Source organism: Sorex fumeus, unplaced genomic scaffold, assembly GCF_029834395.1.
Source record: "Sorex fumeus unplaced genomic scaffold, SorFum_2.1 ptg000029l, whole genome shotgun sequence".
Lineage (NCBI taxonomy): Eukaryota > Metazoa > Chordata > Mammalia > Eulipotyphla > Soricidae > Sorex > Sorex fumeus.
In genome coordinates this window covers 15,909,648-15,928,014 of record NW_026606086.1, presented here as the reverse complement: position 1 = coordinate 15,928,014, position 18,367 = coordinate 15,909,648, and the positions used below count along the sequence as shown (strand labels likewise).

At 58.9% G+C, this 18,367-nt stretch overlaps 1 protein-coding gene across 1 annotated transcript; it reads left to right on the top strand.

Moving 5' to 3' along the window:
* Positions 1–1,329: 1,329 nt before the first annotated feature.
* On the top strand, positions 1,330–16,316 carry PRPSAP1 (phosphoribosyl pyrophosphate synthetase associated protein 1). The gene is made up of 10 exons (XM_056115469.1): positions 1,330–1,626; positions 4,651–4,703; positions 5,297–5,363; positions 8,856–9,028; positions 9,818–9,933; positions 10,451–10,506; positions 10,759–10,904; positions 14,332–14,402; positions 15,270–15,416; positions 15,892–16,316. Exons 1-10 carry the CDS (start codon positions 1,457–1,459, stop codon positions 16,048–16,050), a joined length of 1,158 nt encoding a protein of 385 aa, XP_055971444.1. The 5' UTR covers positions 1,330–1,456; the 3' UTR covers positions 16,051–16,316.
* The last annotated feature ends 2,051 nt before the right edge of the window (positions 16,317–18,367 follow it).

The window sequence follows — 18,367 nt, the reverse complement described above, 5'->3', positions numbered from 1 at the left end:
ACAGGTTGGGATGGAAGGGTTGGGGAGGAGGAAATAACTCCAGGATAGTGGAGTTATTTCATTTTGTTCTATTTCAGTAGAAAGTAGATGCAGTTGCTTTTGGGGAATTCCAAATCTGGTGCTTCAGGCTGCTGAAGATTTGGGGCTCTCAGACTCTGGGTCACAACAGAGCTCTCAAGGGCTGTTCAGAAGCAAAAGGTCTCCACCCAGAGCTAGCTAATGTTTCCCGAATTGTCAGAACTTATTCAGGAATATTCTTGGAACCTAGACACTGGGGTAAGGAAAGTTTTTTGGTTTATTTATTTATTGCTTTTTGGGTCACATCCGGCTATGCACAGGGGTTACTCCTGGCTCATGCACTCAGGAATTACTCCTGGCGGTGCTCGGGGGCCCATATGGGATGCTGGGAATCGAACTCCAGTCGGCTGCGTACAAGGCAAACGCCCTACACACTGTACTATGGCTCCAGTCCCAGAACGAAAGTTTTAATGACGATCTTGCTCAGGACACTTGGGTGCTGGGTGGGAGGGGGCCTAGTTTCAACTGTCTGGGGCTGCGCAGCTGATGGCTGGTGAGTGATTAGGAATGACTTAGTGGAGTTGATGTACTGCAGGTGCGTCTTCGAGGGACTGAAGGAGTCTGGGGAATGTGAGAAAGAAGGGCAGCTGTATGACCCGCGTGGGAAAATCGCTTCTCCAGCACGACACAAAATTACGGTGTGTTTGGAAAAGGCTTTCTTCCCTGGCTCTGCACGCAGGGGTCACTCCTGGCGGTGCTCAGGGAACCCTATGGGATGCTGGAGATAGATCCCGGACCAACCCCGTGCAAGGCCAGCGGCCTCCCTGCTGTGCTACGCTCCAGCCCCCTTATTTGGGAAAGTTTCGGAGCTCAGGTTCAGGAGTTTGCGCTGGGTTGCAGCCAACCTTTAGGAAGTAACCCCGCCCTCCACTTAAAAAAGAAAAAAAAAAATCAATCTCGACTTGAACGCATGCGCCTAGGAGAAGGCTGGCGCGGGGTTACCATCGAGGCTCACCGCTAGAGTGTCGGAATCCCAGGAGGCCGACATCTTGGATCCTGGCAAAAGAGTTGGAAGCGGCTGAGAGCCACGACCAAGTCACGTGGCCCGGCTGGAGAACGTGAGGGCGCTGGGCTCCCGTGGGAGCGACGCCGTCCAGCGGAGAAGCGGACACGTGGGAGGGGGAACACTACGCCGGAGCGGTGGCCCAGGGCTTTGCCCTCACCCGAGATGGCGGCTCCGCGGGCGCTCTAGCCGGCGCCTCGGATGCGCGCGGGGGGGGGCGGGGTCCGACTCCGGCGCGCGTGGCCGCGGTGCGGGTTCGCGGTGGCCTTGGCGACGGCGGCGCCGGGGGTCTCGAGCCTCCACCCGCCGAGCTGCGTCGCGCGCTCCCGGGGCGGCCCGGCGCGGGCCGGCTGCAACCGCGCCGCGGGCTGGACGATGCCCAGGAAGCTGCTGCTGCTGCCCGCGCTGCCCGCGTCCTCGGCCCTCCGCGCCCCGCGCGCCCGGCCCGCCGCCCGCCCGGCCATGAACGCCGCCCGCACCGGCTACCGGGTCTTCTCGGCCAACTCTACGGCCGCCTGCACCGAGCTGGCCAAGCGCATCACCGAGTAAGGGGAGCCCCCCCCCGCCGGCCTCACGGCCCCGCCCCCCGCCCCTCCGCGGCCCCCCGGGGGCCGCTGGGCCTGGCCAGTCCGCGTCCTCTGCGGCCGAGACCCGTTCCGGGGTCGTCCGTCGCGGGCGGGGGGCGCCAGAGCAGGAGCGACCGAGATGCGAGCCCGCGAGAGCCGGGGACCCTCTAGAAATAGAGGCGATCAATGGGGGCCGCGGCTGTGCGGCCCGTTATCGGGGTGGGGGGGCGCGCGGCCGCTCCCCGCAGGACGCTCCGGTCCTGCGCACTCGCGCTGTGCGGGGGGTCTGCAGCCCTGCCCTCATTTGGATTGATTGATTTTTTTTTTAATTTCGGGGCCCAGTCTGGGGTACCTGGTACCTGGGCGGCGACCCCCGGCTCCCCTGGCAGCGCGGGGTGGGGGGTGGGGGCTGCCTGCCACCGGCACGGACGCGCCTTTCTCTCCAGCCCTCTGGCCCTCGCTGCTGCTTTGTTGCTTGGCTTTGGGGCCACACCCGGGGGTCACTCCTGGACGCGCCGGGGGACCATATGGGATGCCGGGAGTCGAACCCGGGCTGCCAGTGCGGGGCAGAGGCCCGCCCCGCTGTGCCCGCTCCCGGGCAACATCCCTCTTTTTCAGCACCTGAGAAGTGGCCGGGAGTCACTGGACTCTGGGGCTCTCCAGGCTGCCCACCGCGACGCTGGGCAGCACCCTCGCTTTCCCGCACTGCACCTGTCCAGCGGGGACAGGATCGCTGTGTGCTGGGGTGGGAGGTGCACCCACCCACCCGGTTCAGCCCCTGTCCCTGCCCGCCCCCCCAGGACCACCGTTTTGGCCAGTGGCCTGAGTTTGGCAGCAACTGCCCCACCCACTCGCACCCAGTATTGCGTGGGAGCCCCGCAGTGCTGTGGACGGATCCTGGAGCAGCGCTGGGGGTCTGCAGAGACCTGCCTCCGCCCACCTCTGCGGGAAGTGGGAAGTTTATTTCCAGATAAACTTGTTACAAGTAGTGGTTAAAAATCTTTCACATTGTAAGGAGCCGTGCTCTAGTGTTCCTCTTCTGGAGCTGATGAGTAATTGCATGGTGATACATAATGTATGTATATATATGTATACATTTGGGGGGCCACACCTGGCTGTGTTCAGTGGTTAGTCCTTGCTCTGCTCGGGAATATTCCCAGTTGGCTTAGGGCACCATATGGGATGCGTGGCCGCTGCAAGGCAGGCCCTGTCCACTGCGCTGTGACTGCAGCCCCTCAAAGCTTTTAATGTTTCTTTTTTTTTTTCCTTAAAATTTTACTAGTGAAACACCATAAGGTACAGTTGTAGACTTACAAATTTTTGTGCTGGGGTTTCAGTTATACAATGATCGAATACCCATCCCTCCACTAATTTTAATGCTTTCTTGATGTTATCATCATCATCATCATCATCATCTTTTTTTTGGCAACAAACACCCAGCCCCTGCCTGATGATTTTTTTAAATTTTTATTTATTTTTTTGCCTTTTTGGGTCACACCCAGCAATGTTCAGGGGTCACTTCCGGCTCTGCACTCAGGAATTACTCCTGGCGGTGCTTGGGGGACCATATGGGATGCCGGGGATCAAACCCAAGTTGGCCGTGTGCTAGGCAAACGCCCTACGGCCCCTTTATTTTATTTTTTAAATATTTTTTCAATTTTGTTTTATTTTTTGCTTTTTGGGTCACACCCGGCGATGCACAGGTGTTCCTCCTGGCTCTGCACTCAGGAACTACCCCCTGGCGGTGCTCAGGGGACCATATGGGATGCTGGGAATTGAACCCTGGTCGGCTGCGTGCAAGGCAAACGCCCTACCCGCTGTGCTATTGCTCCAGCCCCCCCCCCCCCCCCCGCCTGGTGATTTTAATGCTCACCTGAGCGCAGGTGTTTCCTTCCTGTCTGCTGGACCCCCATTCTGTCCTAGCTGATGGTACTGCTCCTTCCCACTGGTCCTGTGCTCACATTCAGATTCTCTTGGGTTGGGGCCCGCAGTGGGCGGTGCTCAGGGCTTACTCCGGGCTCTGCTCAAGGATCACTCCTGGGGGGGCTCAGGGGACCATAAATGGTGCTGGGGGGGGTCAAACCTGGGCCGACTTTGAACAGAATCAGTGCCCTCCCTGCTGTACTGTCGCTCCGTTCCGGCTAGTAACCAGATGTATTGTTTTGGTGGGGCCACTCCCAGCGGTGCTTGGGGGGGAACCTATGAGATGCTGAGTATCGAACCCGGGTCAGCCACGTGGAAGGCAAGCACCCTGCTTGCTCTACTCTCGCTCCAGCCCAGCTAGTAACCGCTTTTGTCAGGGATTGGTTTTATTCAGTAAAGGAGCTGGACATTGAACATGGGTCATGGGCGCCGTTCAGAAGTTAGCCTGCCACGCCTGAGGCTGCTTCTTGGCGTGACCAGATTTGCAGTTCTTCATGAACCCGGCTTTCTTCTCCATTGTGTCTTTGTGGAAAGCGTGCCAGGTTGCTCTGCCTAGCTCTGTGCTGGGGGGGGTCCCTTCCGGTAGCACTGGGTCAGGGGACACGACCAGGTGCCCCTGCAGTGCCCCGCAGCCTGCTGGCTCGGCCGCCAGACCCTGAGCTGAAGATCTCAAAGGGTCTTTCCCTTTTTTTTCCTTCTCTCTGGAGGGGGAGGGGGCCAGTGTTTGGGCCTCGTCCACCAGTGCCCAGGGAGTACTCTCGGCTGTGATCAGGGATCACTCCTTGTTCTGTGCTCTGGGGACGTGTGCAGCGTCAGCCTCGTGTAAGTTAGTCCCTCACTCAGCTCCGATGGCCGCTGTTCGTTCCTCAAGGATTTTGTTTAGTTTGGGGGTCCTACCTGGCGGTGCTCCGGGCTGACTCCTGACTCTGCTCTCAGAGATTGCTCCTGGCGGGTTTCAGGGCACCCATGGTGTGTGGTGCTGGGAACGTCACCTGGGTCTGCCGCATGCAAGGCCAATGCCCTCCCTGCTCTGCTGTCTCCAGCCCCAAAGGTTTGTCACTGGCCTTCTCTCCTCTGCAGGCGCCTGGGTGCTGAGCTGGGGAAGTCAGTGGTCTACCAGGAGACCAATGGAGGTAAGGAGAACCATCTGGAGGTGGCTGCCACGTCCTGGGAAGGCAGTTATTAGTCAGGGTTTGTTTTCTCTTCTTTTTGGGTCACACCCGGCGATGCACAGGGGTTCCTCCTGGCTCTGCACTCAAGATTCACTCCTGGTGGTGCTCGGGGGACCATATGGGATGTGGGAATTGAATCCGGGTCGGCCATGTTCAAGGCAAACACCCTCCCCTCTGTGCTATTGCACCGGCCCCTGTTACTCGGGTTTTAAGTTGGGGATGGAGACTGGAGCAGTAGTACAGTGCAAGGTCGACCCAGATTCGATAGCCAGCATCCTATATGGTCCCCTGAGCACCGTCAGGCCTAAGTCCTGAGTGCAGAGCCAGGAGTAACCCCTGTGCATCGCCGGGTGTGACCCAAAAAGGAACAATAAAATAAAATAAAGTTGGGGGTGGTCACACCTGGCAGTGCTCAGGGGACCCTCTGAGGTGCAGGGGGGTTGAAGGTGGCCAGCGTGAGCAAGGCAGGCGCCCTCTGTGCTGTCCTCCCTCTGCCCCTCTAAGGTGCCCTCCTTAAGCTATCGGGTACGTTTTTTTTTTTTTTTTTTTTGCAGAAACGAGGGTTGAAATAAAGGAATCTGTTCGTGGCCAAGATATCTTCATCATTCAGACGATCCCCAGGTAAGTGTCGCTCTGCGTGTCTGCGTGTTCCCCTGCAGAGGGGCCTAGAGCCATGTGGCCCATGGCCCCGTTCCCCCAAAATATCGCTCTGTGCCCCCATGCCCCCCCGAAATTTCCCATAAGTGAAGAAGCAGGAAATTCCCCCCAGTTGTCACTGTGGCATTGCCCTGCTGCCCCCAGGGGCTGGAATCACCCCGTTTTGTTTTGTGTTGAGGGGTCACTCCTGGTGGTGCTCAGCGCTTCTTCCTGGCGGTGCGTGCAGGGGTCACTCCTGGTAGCCTTGGGGGGCTTTACGTGGGCGTTGAAGCTGGGCCAGCCGCACACAGGGCGCCTCCCCTGTCCTGTCTCCTCCTCACCCGCGCTTTCTCCTGGTGATGATGCCGGGGGTGGGACAGAACACTTGCCCGCCTTGGTTGCTCTGTTCATTTTGGTTATGATAAGAGAGAAAGCCCCGTTTCAACTACGGTCACCCTTGTGTACTTGAGCTTTCGAATGGATTTCGCGTGTTACTTTCCCTTTCTGGTGGTGGGGGTGCTGGGAACCTCGGACCTCGCATTGAAGTCTGTACCCTGCCCTGCGCTGCACCCCGTCCCCATGGCTGGATTTTGACCTTGGGTGTTGCCGGCCTCGGTCTGGCCTGGGCGTGAGTCAGTCCTGCCCGCTTGTGCCTCAGACCCCAGTGAGCTCTGAAGCTCCCTGACGCCAGTGAGGCCCCTGGGCTGTCCATCTGCCCTTGGACGCTGGGTCTTCAGGGGGACGGCGGCCAGGTGGTCAGTACCAGGCCAGATTCTTCTTCTGTTTTGAGGTCACGCCCAGCGGCTCTCTGGCTCTGTGCTCAGGGAATCTCTCCTGACAGTGCTCGGGGGACCCTGTGGGATGCCAGGAATTGGACCCAGGTGGGCCGCATGCATGGCCAGCGCCCTCCCTGCGGGACGATTTCTGCAGCCCCCAACTTCTTCACTTGGGGGTCTCTCTCAGCTGCAGCAGCCGCTCTCCCAGGAAGAAGGGGCCTTACCTGCGGCCATAGTCTCCTGGCCCTGATTGCGAGAGCGTCGGGCCGCACAGCGTGCCTGGTTCTGAGGTCCTTCAGGCCTCCAGACACACGGGGGAAGCCAGTCAGCTAAGGCGCGCTGGGAAACAGCTCCCAGCCTGGTGCCTGTGCTGAGGGTGTCGGAGAGGGGCCAGGGAAGACGTAGCCGCAGTGGAGCTGGGTGGCCTTGATGGCCACTTGCTCCCCATTGCGCTGGTGGCCGGGGTGGCTGCATGTCACCTGCGAGTGGCCAGGCGCCTGGTGGCTGGTGGCGCGGTGCAGGACCTCGCCTGGCAGAACTGGGGTGTCTTGGGGCGTTTGGGCAGGGAAGGGGCGTTGGGAGAAAGGAGCTGGCCTCAGAGAAGGGGCATGTACGGTCATGAGCCGGACTCGGCCCCCCCGCAGACTCGCAGTGGCTCCCCGTGAGCGGACTCTGGCCCCTTTTTGGGCACAGCAAGGAGGACGGGAGGCTGCCCGAGGTGACCCTGAGGTGACACGGCCCCCCCCGGGCAGCCCCCAGCAGGTACCACTAGCAGCTCGTCGCAGCAGAGGGAAAAATGATTGTCCTGTTTAGAGGCAGAACCACCAGCCCCGGCCAGGATGTATCTGGAACATTCTTAGGGAACAGATAAACAAAGCAAAGGCAGCTTGCCAACTTCTGCGGCCGTGGCCCACAGAGGAACTGTGCAGGATCCAGTGAGCCCCGTCCTCAGCGGTGGAAGGGCGGTGTGACAGAGGTCCTTTGTCTTTGCTGACCTTTGGGGTGTGTGTGGCGGGGGCGGGGGGGCGCTGGCCTTGGCCTTGGCTTTGGGCTGGAGGATATTGAATCCCTGGTGTGGACCATTAGCAAGAGGGAAAAGTGTAAAATGAGCATCTCGGGAGAAAGACAGCGAGGCAGTCTGCAGTGGGGGCTCAGCCTCTCACACACAACTCCACACCTCACACACATACACACACACCTCACAAACACACACTCACAGACACGACACCCATAAGGCTCTTAGAGTTGATGAGTGAAATTCACTCTGCAGTCAGAGCTCAGTCACACACATACACATGTACCTCAGACACACATCTCTCATGCACAGCTCACACTCTTCTCACATATACGTCTCTAACACACACTCCTCTCACACCTCACTCGTACCTCGCCCATCTCTTACCTCTCACACACATCTCACACACTCCATACATAGCCCTCACAGACACGTCTTTCACATATCTCACGCACACCTCACACACATCGCTCAGGTGCCTCACACACACACACGCACGTCTCACATATCTCAGACCCGTCTCTCGCATACATCTTATACACACCTTTCATATCTCACACACCTGACACGTCTCACACACGTTTTATACATTGCTCTCACATCTTACGTCCCACATGTGTCTCCACATATACCTCACACATGTCTCACACACACATCTCTCACACACCTCATCTCTCCTAGACATATTTCTAACACACACACACACCTCTCTCACACATGCCTCCCACACAGCTCACGTCTCTCACTCATCTCACACACCTCACATACATCTGTCACCTCTCAAACATATTTCCCATACATCTCAGATACATCTCACACAAGCCTCACTCGCATAATCTCACACATTTCCCACCTCACACATCGCTCACACACTTTTCAAACCCATTTCTCTCACGTGCCTCTCTCTCACATACACCTCACACACACCACACATTTCTCACATACCTCACACATCTGTCACACATATCTCTCTCGTAGACAGACACCTCTCTCTTACATGTGCCAGCCGCTGTGCTCACCCTTGTGTGTCTGGGTGGGTCTCGGGTTCCCCCTGTCTGGACACCCTTCCGAAAATTTTTGAGACAGCTGCACCCTCACCCACATTTTTTTTGGGGGGGTCACACCCGGTGATGGATGGGGCTACTCCTGGCTCATGCACTCAGTTATTACTCCTGGTGGTGCTCAGGGGACCATATGGAATGCTGAGAATTGAACCTGGGTCGGCTGCATGCAAGGCAAACGCCCTCCCCGCTGTGCTATTGCTCCAGCCCCTCACCCACATTTTTGGCAGGGGATCAGGTGCGGAGCTTTGGGGGCATCACAGTCTCTCCCGGGTGGAAGGTAAGAACCTAACTGTACTGAGTCGTTTCTGGATTCGGGGCCACACCCGGCAGTGCTTGGGAGCTATTCCCGGCTCCGTGCGGTCACTCCCGGCAGTGCTCCAGGGCTCCCACCCGCAGCCTGTGCTCACCTCCGGCCCCAGACTGGCCCCACTGCCAGGGCCCGAGTCACCAGCCACTCCCTGTGAGCTCAGGTGCGAGTCTCGGGTGGAGCGCCCTCACCTGAGCCACAGGGTCCACCCCTCACTGCGCGGACACGGCTCCATCCCTCAGCGTCGGCGGGACCAGGCCCCCTTGGCAGGGTGTGGTTTTCCGGGCTCACGCCCAGCCCCCCCACCTCTTGCAGGGACGTGAACACGGCGGTGATGGAGCTGCTGATCATGGCGTACGCGCTGAGGACGGCCTGCGCCCGCAACATCATCGGCGTCATCCCCTACTTCCCCTACAGCAAGCAGAGCAAGATGCGCAAGCGCGGCTCCATCGTGTGCAAGCTGCTGGCCTCCATGCTGGCCAAAGCAGGTGGGCGCGGCCAGGTGGACAAGTCGGCCTCTGGCCTCTCTCTGTCTCCGCTGCTCTGAGGCAGCCCCTCCCCCGGTGCAGGGGCCCGAGGGACACTCCCCAGCGCTGGCTGGCAGTGGGCGGGGTGTCGGGGCCCACTCCTCGCTCTGCCCGGCCTCCTGCCCAGAGCTCAGATTCTTTCCTCGAAACGTCGGTGGCCCCGGGTTCACACGGACACATGCCCTCCTGCGGGCCCAGCGCTGGCCCAGACCTTTTGTCACTTTCTTTTCTTGGTGGTGCCCGGCGGGGGCCTCCCCCACCAGCACAGAGACAGACTCCTGGCTCGCTGCTCAGGGGACCTTAGGTGGTGCCAGTGATTGAACCCGGCCAGCGCCCTGTCCGCAGTCCCCATTTCTCTGGCCCTGTCGCTTCCGGTCTGCGTGCTTCCTCGCACCCCGTACTCCTTGGCCTGTGAACAGACGTAGGACGCTTTGCCGTTATTGGGGTTTTATTTGGCACCATCGGTAGCAAGAGTACAATCTGGTTTTTGGTGCAGCCGCCCGTGGGACCCTGCACTGGTGGGGCTGACCCGGGTCCCATCCTCTGCGATGCTGACCCCCCGGCTGCCCTCCGCGCTCTCTCCCTCCCTCCGTGGGTTCGTTTGCCGCTTTCCCTTGAGGTTGGGGCTGTGGGTGCTCCCAGCCCTCAGGCGTCTGCTGGGCCCTGTCGCGACGAGTCAGGACCTGAGCAGGCTGCGGCCTGGTATGCCGCGGGGCTGTGTCGCAGCGTGCCCGCTGGTCCGTGTTGTAGGCCTGACTCACATCATCACCATGGACCTGCACCAGAAGGAGATACAGGGCTTCTTCAGCTTCCCTGTGGACAACCTGCGTGCCTCGCCCTTCCTGCTGCAGTACATCCAGGAGGAGGTGAGGGTGTGGGGCGCAGACGCTGCCCGAGCCCGTGTGCTGCTTGCGTCCACGTGGCCGAGCACCTGTGGTCCCGAGCGTGTGTCACCCGCATCTGCCCTCTCGAGATGGGGACTTTCACACTTTCCTGTCCAAAGCCAGGCTGTGTGCGGGGCTCTCTTCGCCCTTGGGGAAGCCCAGGTTCTCTCCTGAGCATGTTACACTCTTCCCCTCCCTCTCTGTCTTCACACCTTCAAAAACCCTCCAAATCTATTTACTTTAAAAAAAAAAAAAGTGATGGCGCTGAGATGGCTCAGAGGGCCGGTAACACCCAAAAGCCCGGGAGGGACTCGGGACGGGGATGCCCCTCTTCTGGGACAGATTGACCTTTCCATGTCTTCTCATTTGTTTGTTTTTCTGTTTGGGGGCAAATCTCGAGAGTTACTGGGGGGCGAACCTGGCTTGGCTATTGTCTGCGTGCAGGGCGAGACCCCTCCCTTCTGCCCTCAGCATCTTCTCCCATCTCCTCCCAACCTAGATTCCAAATTACAGAAATGCCGTCATTGTCGCTAAATCTCCAGATGCTGCAAAGAGGTGAGTATCGGGGCCTGGTCGGACCTTCTGGGAGCTTCTGAGGCAGCTCTGTGACCCTTCTGGGCCCTTCTGGGGTGGGGGTCCTGAGGGGTAGGGAGGTGAGCGGGCCTCCCCCTGCGGACGTGTGAGGTGTGGGTGGCAAGTGGCCGGCTGGTTCCACCGAGCCCCCTCCCAGCCCACGGCCCCGCGGGCTTCCTGGGGACCTTTCCTGGGTTCGTGCCCACTTGCTCACGCCCTCTCGGTTGCCCGCAGGGCTCAGTCCTACGCCGAGCGGCTGCGCCTGGGCCTGGCCGTCATCCACGGGGAAGCGCAGTGCGCGGAGCTGGACATGGACGATGGGCGCCACTCCCCGCCCATGGTTAAGAACGCCACCGTCCACCCGGGCCTGGAGCTGCCGTGTAAGCTGAGTCTGGGGTGTGCAGGGGCTGGGCAGGGGGGCAGGGCCCGTGGGTCCACAGGGCACTGGCTGGGAGTCTGGCCGCAGGGCGGGGCAGGGCAGAGGGGGGAATGGAGTGGGGAGGGGTGCAGGCCGCCACCCACTGCAGGCTCCAGGGAGGACTGACCGGCAGCTGTCAGACCTGGTGTGGCCCACACAGTGGCTCTACGCGTGTCCAAGGACACCAGCGGGACAGGGCTCCTCCGGTGGAGGCGGGGGGACGTGGCCTGATTGCTGCCAGCTGGCCAGGCTTTGGGGACAGTGTGCAGCCCCTTGGGAGGGTTGCTCTGCTCTGGGGGTCTCTCCATGCTGGGGGACCCTATGGTGCTGAGTGCCGAGTGCCTCACCTCTGCGTCTGCTTTCGGAGAGGGCTTCCAGCTCTCACATCTCTGGATGGGGTACGGGGGCGGGGGTAGGGTTCCCGAGAGGCCCCGAAGTCCCTCCTGGGCCAGAGATGCCCTGGGCCAGCCCAGGGATGCGGGGGAGGGGATGTCTCAGGGACTGTGGGGTGCCAGGTACGGCATGTGGCTTCCTGCTGTGCCACCCTGGCCCCGGGTAGGAGTGGCTTGCCGGGCAGGCTCAGCACCGTGTTCTGCCCACTCGGGTCCCCGGCAGAGCAGGGAGGAGTTTCTGGGCATGGCTGGTGCAGTCCCCAAAACCCAATAAAATCTGTGTCTGCTGTGTCGCAGGGCTTAGAGCCCCCAGGAGGACGGGGGTGGGCACAGGGGAGAGCTGTGGTTGTCAGCGCACCTGCATGGCGGCCTCCCTCCCCCACCTTTGACTCAGTTGTTCTGTTGCATTTGCATCCCTGGGAATCAACCCCAACAGGTGCGCTCTTGCTGACTTGGGGGCCTGAAGTAAGGAGGAGTACTGGTGTAGGTTGAGCCACGTCTGTTGGTGCGGCTGCTGGTAGTGCCAGGAATTTGTACCAAGCTCAGCCGCGTGCAAGACACCCGCCTCCCTGCTGCTGGACCTGCTCTTCAGCCCAGTGATGCTCTTTTTAAGTTTAAACTTTTGGTATAAAAAAATTTTTTTGAGGGGGCTGGCGTGATTGCACAGCGGGGAGGGCGTTTGCCTTGCATGTGGCAACTGGGGTTTGATTCCCAGCATCCCATATGGTCCCCTGAGCACCGCCAGGAGTAATTCCTGAGTGCAGAGCCAGGAGTAAGCCCTGTGCATTGCCAGGTGTGACCCAAAAAGCAAAAAATTAAAAAAAAATTTTTTTTGAGCCACACTCAGCAGTGCTCAGGGCTTACTCCTGACTCTGTGCTCAGGAATTACTCCTGGTGGTGGGGGGGGGGGGGGGGAACCAGATTGAACCCAGGGCAGCTGTTCTGGGCCCCCTGTGTTTTTGGTTTTTTTTTTTTTTTTTTTTTTGAGCCACAGGCTCATAGTAGTCTCTCACTCTGAGGGCGGGGCTGGCTTTTGTTGGGTAAAATTAAAACGGGCACCGAGGGACAGGGCCATGGTACAGTGGGGAGGTGCTTGCCTCACACATGGCTGACCAAGTTCAGTGCCTGTCATCCTTATGGTCCTGAGCCCACCAGGAGTGAGTCTTGAGTTCAGAGCCCTGAGCATCACCAAATATGGCCCCAAAACCAAAAAAAAAAAAAAAAAAAGCAAAAAAGATACAGAGCAGAACCTTGAACTTAGGGTCATTTGAGCACTTTTTTTAAAGCCACTCTTGGTGATGCTCAGGGCCTCCTCCTGGCTCTGTGCTCAGGGATCCCTCCTGGCAGTACAGAGGGGACCTTATGGGGATTGAACCTGGGCAAGTTCCTCCCCGCTGGACTATTGCTCTGGTCCGTGCTTTGTCTCTGATCACTTTGACTTGCTGTCTCGGGGCCTCCGGGCCACGCTCATTGGTGCGGGGACACCCAGGCCGTGTCCACAGCCGTGCCAGGCGGGTACCTGGCCGCTTCCACACTTCTCTCTCCAGCCCTTTTTGCCCTTTTTAGGGAGAAGTGGTCTGAGAAGCAGAACACTGAGTAGCCGCCCGCCTGCCAGAGTCCCGGTTCCCCAACCCGGAGCCCTCAGAGGGTGGCCCCCGACCTAAAACACCAGGAACGTGACCGCCTCCCCTGCGGTTGGGTGTCAGGTCACCTGAGCGTTTCTGGCTTGCTCCCCCAACACCCACAGTGGCAGCCGCTTGCAGAGAAGCCTCTGGGCTGCTCAGACCCGGGAACCTGTCACATCCCTGGGTGGGCTGTTGACTTGGCGGTAGAATAGTGCCAGGCTGTGTCTTGGCGTTCTCGTGGCTCGGGAAGCCGGCAGTGTCCAGCTACAGTCAGACTGTGATCCAGGCCGTGTCCCAGCTGTAGTGGGCTGTGAGCTGGCCATGCGCCAATAGTAGGCTGTAACTGGGCCGTACCCCGTGTGCTGGCTGTCGTCAGACTGTGATGGTGCTGGAGTTTATTCTCTTTGCCAATGCTTGTTCACAGACCTTCAGAAGCCTCTCCCAGAATATTTAGCCTGTTACTGTCCCTTGTTTTGTGTTTTGGGTCACACTCACGAGTCACTCCCAGCGGTGCTCAGGGAGCCAGGAGGGATGTGGGGATCAAACTGGGTGCACGGGGGCTCCCTCCCTGCTGTGCTCTCTCCAGCCCCTCATCTGGTTTTTATTTACTTGTTTTCATTTAGAGTCCACACCAGGTGGTGCACAGGGCTTACTCCGGGTCCTGAGCTTAGGAGTCACTCCTGGCCCCTATGTGGCCCAGGGTTCAAGCCCTGGTGGGCTCCTTGGAGGCAGCACCTTACTCTGTACCGTCCTCAGCCCCAGGACTGTCTTGAGGCTGCCGCTCTCCCAGCGTCCATCTGCTGTTCCCAGGAGGGTGACCGCTGGGTGTCATCTCGTGAAGATATACCCCCAGGGGACCGAGAGGTCGTACAGAGTTAAGGCATTTGCCTTCATGTGACTGACCCGGGTTCATTCCCCGGGGCACCTCATATGGTCTCCTGTGCCCGCCAGGAGTGACCCCTGAGTTCAGAGCCCTGAGTACCCACTGGGCACTGGGTGTGGTCCCCAAGAAAGGATGCACCCCGAATAGGAGAGCTAGTATGGAGGAACTGCCAAGGATCTAATCAGCATGCACCTGATGGCACAGTGAAGTGACAGTGTCGGGCTGAAGGTCTCTGAGCACCTCCAGGGGTGGCCCCAACCCCCAGATAGCGGCTGTTGCTGCAGGAGGTGTGGCGAGGGGCAGCGTCGTGTCCTGGGTGCCCATCACTGTGTCTGGCAGAGCTGTCGGGACAGTGTCTCTGCAGGAGACCCCAGGGTTTTGAGAGGCGTCTCTGCTTTCTTGCCCTGGTGGGAAGGTATTGGTGCTTGCCCGGTGCCCCCAGGCTGACGGGAGCTCATGGGCTTGTCCTGGTCTTTTTTGGTTTCTCAGTGATGATGGCCAAAGAGAAGCCACCGATTACCGTGGTCGGAGACGTTGGGGGCCGCATCGCCATCATAGTGGTAAGGTGGGGCTGACCGGGCCCTCTGTGGCCACTTTCTGCTAGGGAGTATGTCCAGGTGTGACAGTCCACCCGAAGCCCCGTCTGTCCTTCCTCACCTGGCTCCCTTGGGACGAGTGGAGGAAGTTTCCTGGAGACGCACAGGGGACGCCTCGCTTGGCACCCAGCAGATCCCGTTAAGAAACAGCCGGGCCAGAGCAATAGGACAGTGGAGAGGGCGCGTGCCTGGCACACACCTGACTCAGGTCTGCGCCCCGGCACCCATGGTTCCCCGAGCACTGCCAGGAGAGTGCCTAAGTGCAGAACCAGGAGTAGTGCCTGAGTGCTGGGCAAAAACTCCCCAAAAGAGAAAGAAACTTACTTGAGCCCATTGCCCCTTCCTTTCTTTTTTTTTTCTGCTTTTTGGATCACACCTGGCGATGCACAGGGGTTACTCCTGGCTCTGCGCTCAGGAGTTACTCCTGGCGGTGCTCAGGGGACTATGTGGGATGCTGGGAATCGAACCCGGGTCGGCCGCGTGCAAGGCAAACGCCCTACCCTCTGTACTATCACTCCAGCCCCTCTCTCACTCCCTTTTGCTGGAGCCCCGGGACCTCTGCAAGTTGCCAGAGGTGACTGTCTGCTGAGCACTGGTCTCGTGCTTGCCCTTGAACGTGACCTCTGTTTGTCAGCTGCACCTGGCAGTGCTCAGGGATCACCTGGGCTGACCCGTGGGTGTCGCCAGCGCCTCCCTGTGCAGGCGAGCGGCCCGGCCCTCACAGAGGCACCTCACTCCTGATCCCCCACTCAGAAGGGAGTCGAAGGGACGGCGGCATGGGCGGGGGGTGCGCAGATGGAGGTGGTACAGCTCCCCTGCTGGGCCTGGCAGGATGACATCATCGACGACGTGGAGAGTTTCGTGGCTGCTGCGGAGACCCTGAAGGAGCGAGGCGCCTACAAGATCTACGTCATGGCCACGCACGGCATCCTGTCCGCCGAGGCCCCGCGCCTCATCGAGGAGTCCTCCATCGACGAGGTGGGCGGGGATGCACTCTGGGGGCCGAGGGGCTGATCCCTCCAAGGCCACGTCCAGCAGTGCCACCCTGACCCTCCCCCCAGGCACGACGGGCCCTTGTCCTCTCTCCTCCGGGCTTTCTTCTTTATTCTCACAGTAGCCAGGGACGGACCCAGGTCTTGCTTGCGCCTCGGGGCTGGGGCTCAAACACGAGGAGCCTCAGACCCTTGGGGACCACCCGCGTTCTCCCAGCAGAAAGCTGTGAATGACCACACCGAGGGGAGTGTGGCTTTGTGGTTCTGCTTTTGGGTTTTGGCTTGGGCGACTGACTCTTCCACCTCCCCCGGCCTCCTGCGGGCAGTGCCCTCGCCCCCTCCCCTGGCGTGGAACCTGCCGTGGGTACTGCGTGCCATCTGAGCTCTGCCAAGGGCACCGAGAGCTGGTGCCCGCACTGGGCCCCGTGGTCACCTGCTTGTTTTCTGCTGCTGCCCTCCAGGTGGTAGTGACGAATACGGTCCCTCACGAGGTACAGAAGCTGCAGTGTCCGAAGATAAAGACGGTGGACATCAGCCTGATTCTCTCGGAAGCAATTCGGCGCATCCACAATGGGGAGTCCATGGCGTACCTCTTCCGGAACATCACCGTGGACGACTGAGCGGCATGAATCCGCGGCCTTAACTGTTGCAGGGAGGCAGGGGAGATCAAGCCTTAACCCTGTCATGCCCGGCAGGAAGCCAGCATCTGGCCGGCTCTCCGTCCCTGTCGGTCCCTCCCCAGTCCACTTCCCGCCACTCTTTTCTAAAGAATTCTATTTTCCCTGGAGATGGCGAGCTCCACAGCCCCTGAAATAGTCGGCCGGTTCACTGTGTGGTTCCAGGAGGGCGGGAATGAGCCGTGAGCAGAGCCAGGTGTGGCCCAGAGCCACGTGACCAGGTCTGAGGAGACAGGAGTTCCGTCTCTGGGGTGGGGGGGTCTCTGTCACTCCTGAATGACAAATAAATGTCTGTTGTCTGGCTACTGTCCACGTTGCCATGGGGACTGCTTGCGGGCGACCCCCAAGACACTGCAGCACCGTGACTAAGGCTGCCCAGCATCACCTGTGTCCAGGTGTCCTCCTTTCAGAGCTGGAGAAAAAAACCAGGGCCCAGGGAGGGTGGCCTTGGGGATTGCGACCACCCCAGGCTCATCCCCCCACTCCTGCCCGTGTGGGCCCCGGAGGTCCAGCTGTGAACCAGCGTCAGCCTCCGTCCCTGTGGAGCTGCCCTTGCTTCTGGAACAGCGGCAGCTTCCCGGATCCCCTGCTGCTTTTCATTCCCCTCCTAGAGGCTAGAAGGGTTCTCGCCCCACCCCCCACCCCCCACCCCGCCAAGGTCTTAGCATTTGCAAGCGCACAATTAAGATGCCACTGAGGAATGAAAGGGAAAGCTGAATTCTAAAGAATTTGCTGCCTGGAGGAAGGGCCCTGACTAGCCATTCCTCCCCCAGCTGTCCCCAGCCAGCCTGGGGCCCTGTCAGCTGTAAAAGGGTGGTTTGGGGGCTAGGCTCAAATACCCATCCCTCCACCAGTGCCCATTTTCCACCACCACAGATCCCAGTATCCCTCCCACCCCCCATTCCCCCCATCCCACCCTGCCTCTGTGGCAGGGCATTCCCTTTTGTTCTCTCTCTCCTATTGGGTGTTGTGGTCTGCAAAAGAGGCATTGAGTGGCAATCATGGTTGGTCTATAGTCTACTTTCAGCATGTAGCTGTTAGAAAAGATGAAGTCATGAAATTTACAAGTGGTACTACAGGGAAAGTATGTTAAGCGAAATGAGTCAGAAAGAGAGGGATAGACATAGAAAAATTGCATTCATCTGGGGAACATAAAGTAACAAAATAGGAGACTTAACACCCAAGTTAGTCTTGGGTGTTATCAAGTTAATCAAGGAGATTAACACCAAGTTGGGCTGGAGCTTTAATCAAGTTAATCAAGTAGATTAACACCAAGTTGGGCTGGAACGATAGCACAGCGGTAGGACATTTGCTTTACAAGCAGCCAACATGGCCGACCCGAGTTCGATTCCTCTACCCCTCCCGGGGAGCCTGGCAAGCTACCGAGAGTATCTCGCTCGCACCGCAGAGACTGGCAAGCTCCCCGTGATGTATTCGATATGCCAAACATAGTAACAACAAGTCTCACGATGGAGACGTTACTGGGCCCGCTTGAGCAAATCGATAACAACAGGAGGATCGTGACCGAGACGTTAACACCCAAGAGTGGCTGAGATTAGTACCAGGAGGTTTGCTCCACAGCTTGGAGGCCAGCCACACGTGCTAGGGGTAAAGGGAGCTCAGATAGAGAAGGGAGCACCAAATAAAGGGTGTTGGGACGAGCCCTTGCTTTGGATTGGGAGAGCTAGATCCGCAGAACCTCTCGAGAACTGCAGGGTGTTACTCCCCCACGGGGCGCAAGGTTTCCTCTAGAAAGACTAAGGGCCCGGTTCAGTTCGAATCATCTGGATTCTTCTCGTCTCTACCTCCCTCAGCATTTTCTTCCTGTGTCCTCTAAGGTGGAGGGTCCTCCCCTCTCCCCCCCTGCACCCCCCAACTCCTGGTGTTACTTAGGATTTACTTCTGGCTCTGTGCTCAGGGACCACTCCTGGGAATCTCTGGGCCTGCCCTGGGCAAGGCAAGCCCCCTCTGTCCTGTCGCCCTGGCTCCTTCCTCCAACGTGGAGATTTTTAAGTTTTTGTTGTTTTTCAATTATGTAGGAGTACTGCTATTTATTCAGCCATTGATTACGTAGATTGAATTGGGGCATGAACTCCACATGACTTTTTTTTTTTATTGTTTAATTTTATAAGTCAGTTCACAATTTTTGATTACAGTCAATATCCGAACACCACTCCCAACACCATTACACCTTCCCTCCACCAAATTCGGGATGTTGCCATCCCAGATCCCAATCCCTGTCACAAAACACATCCAAAGT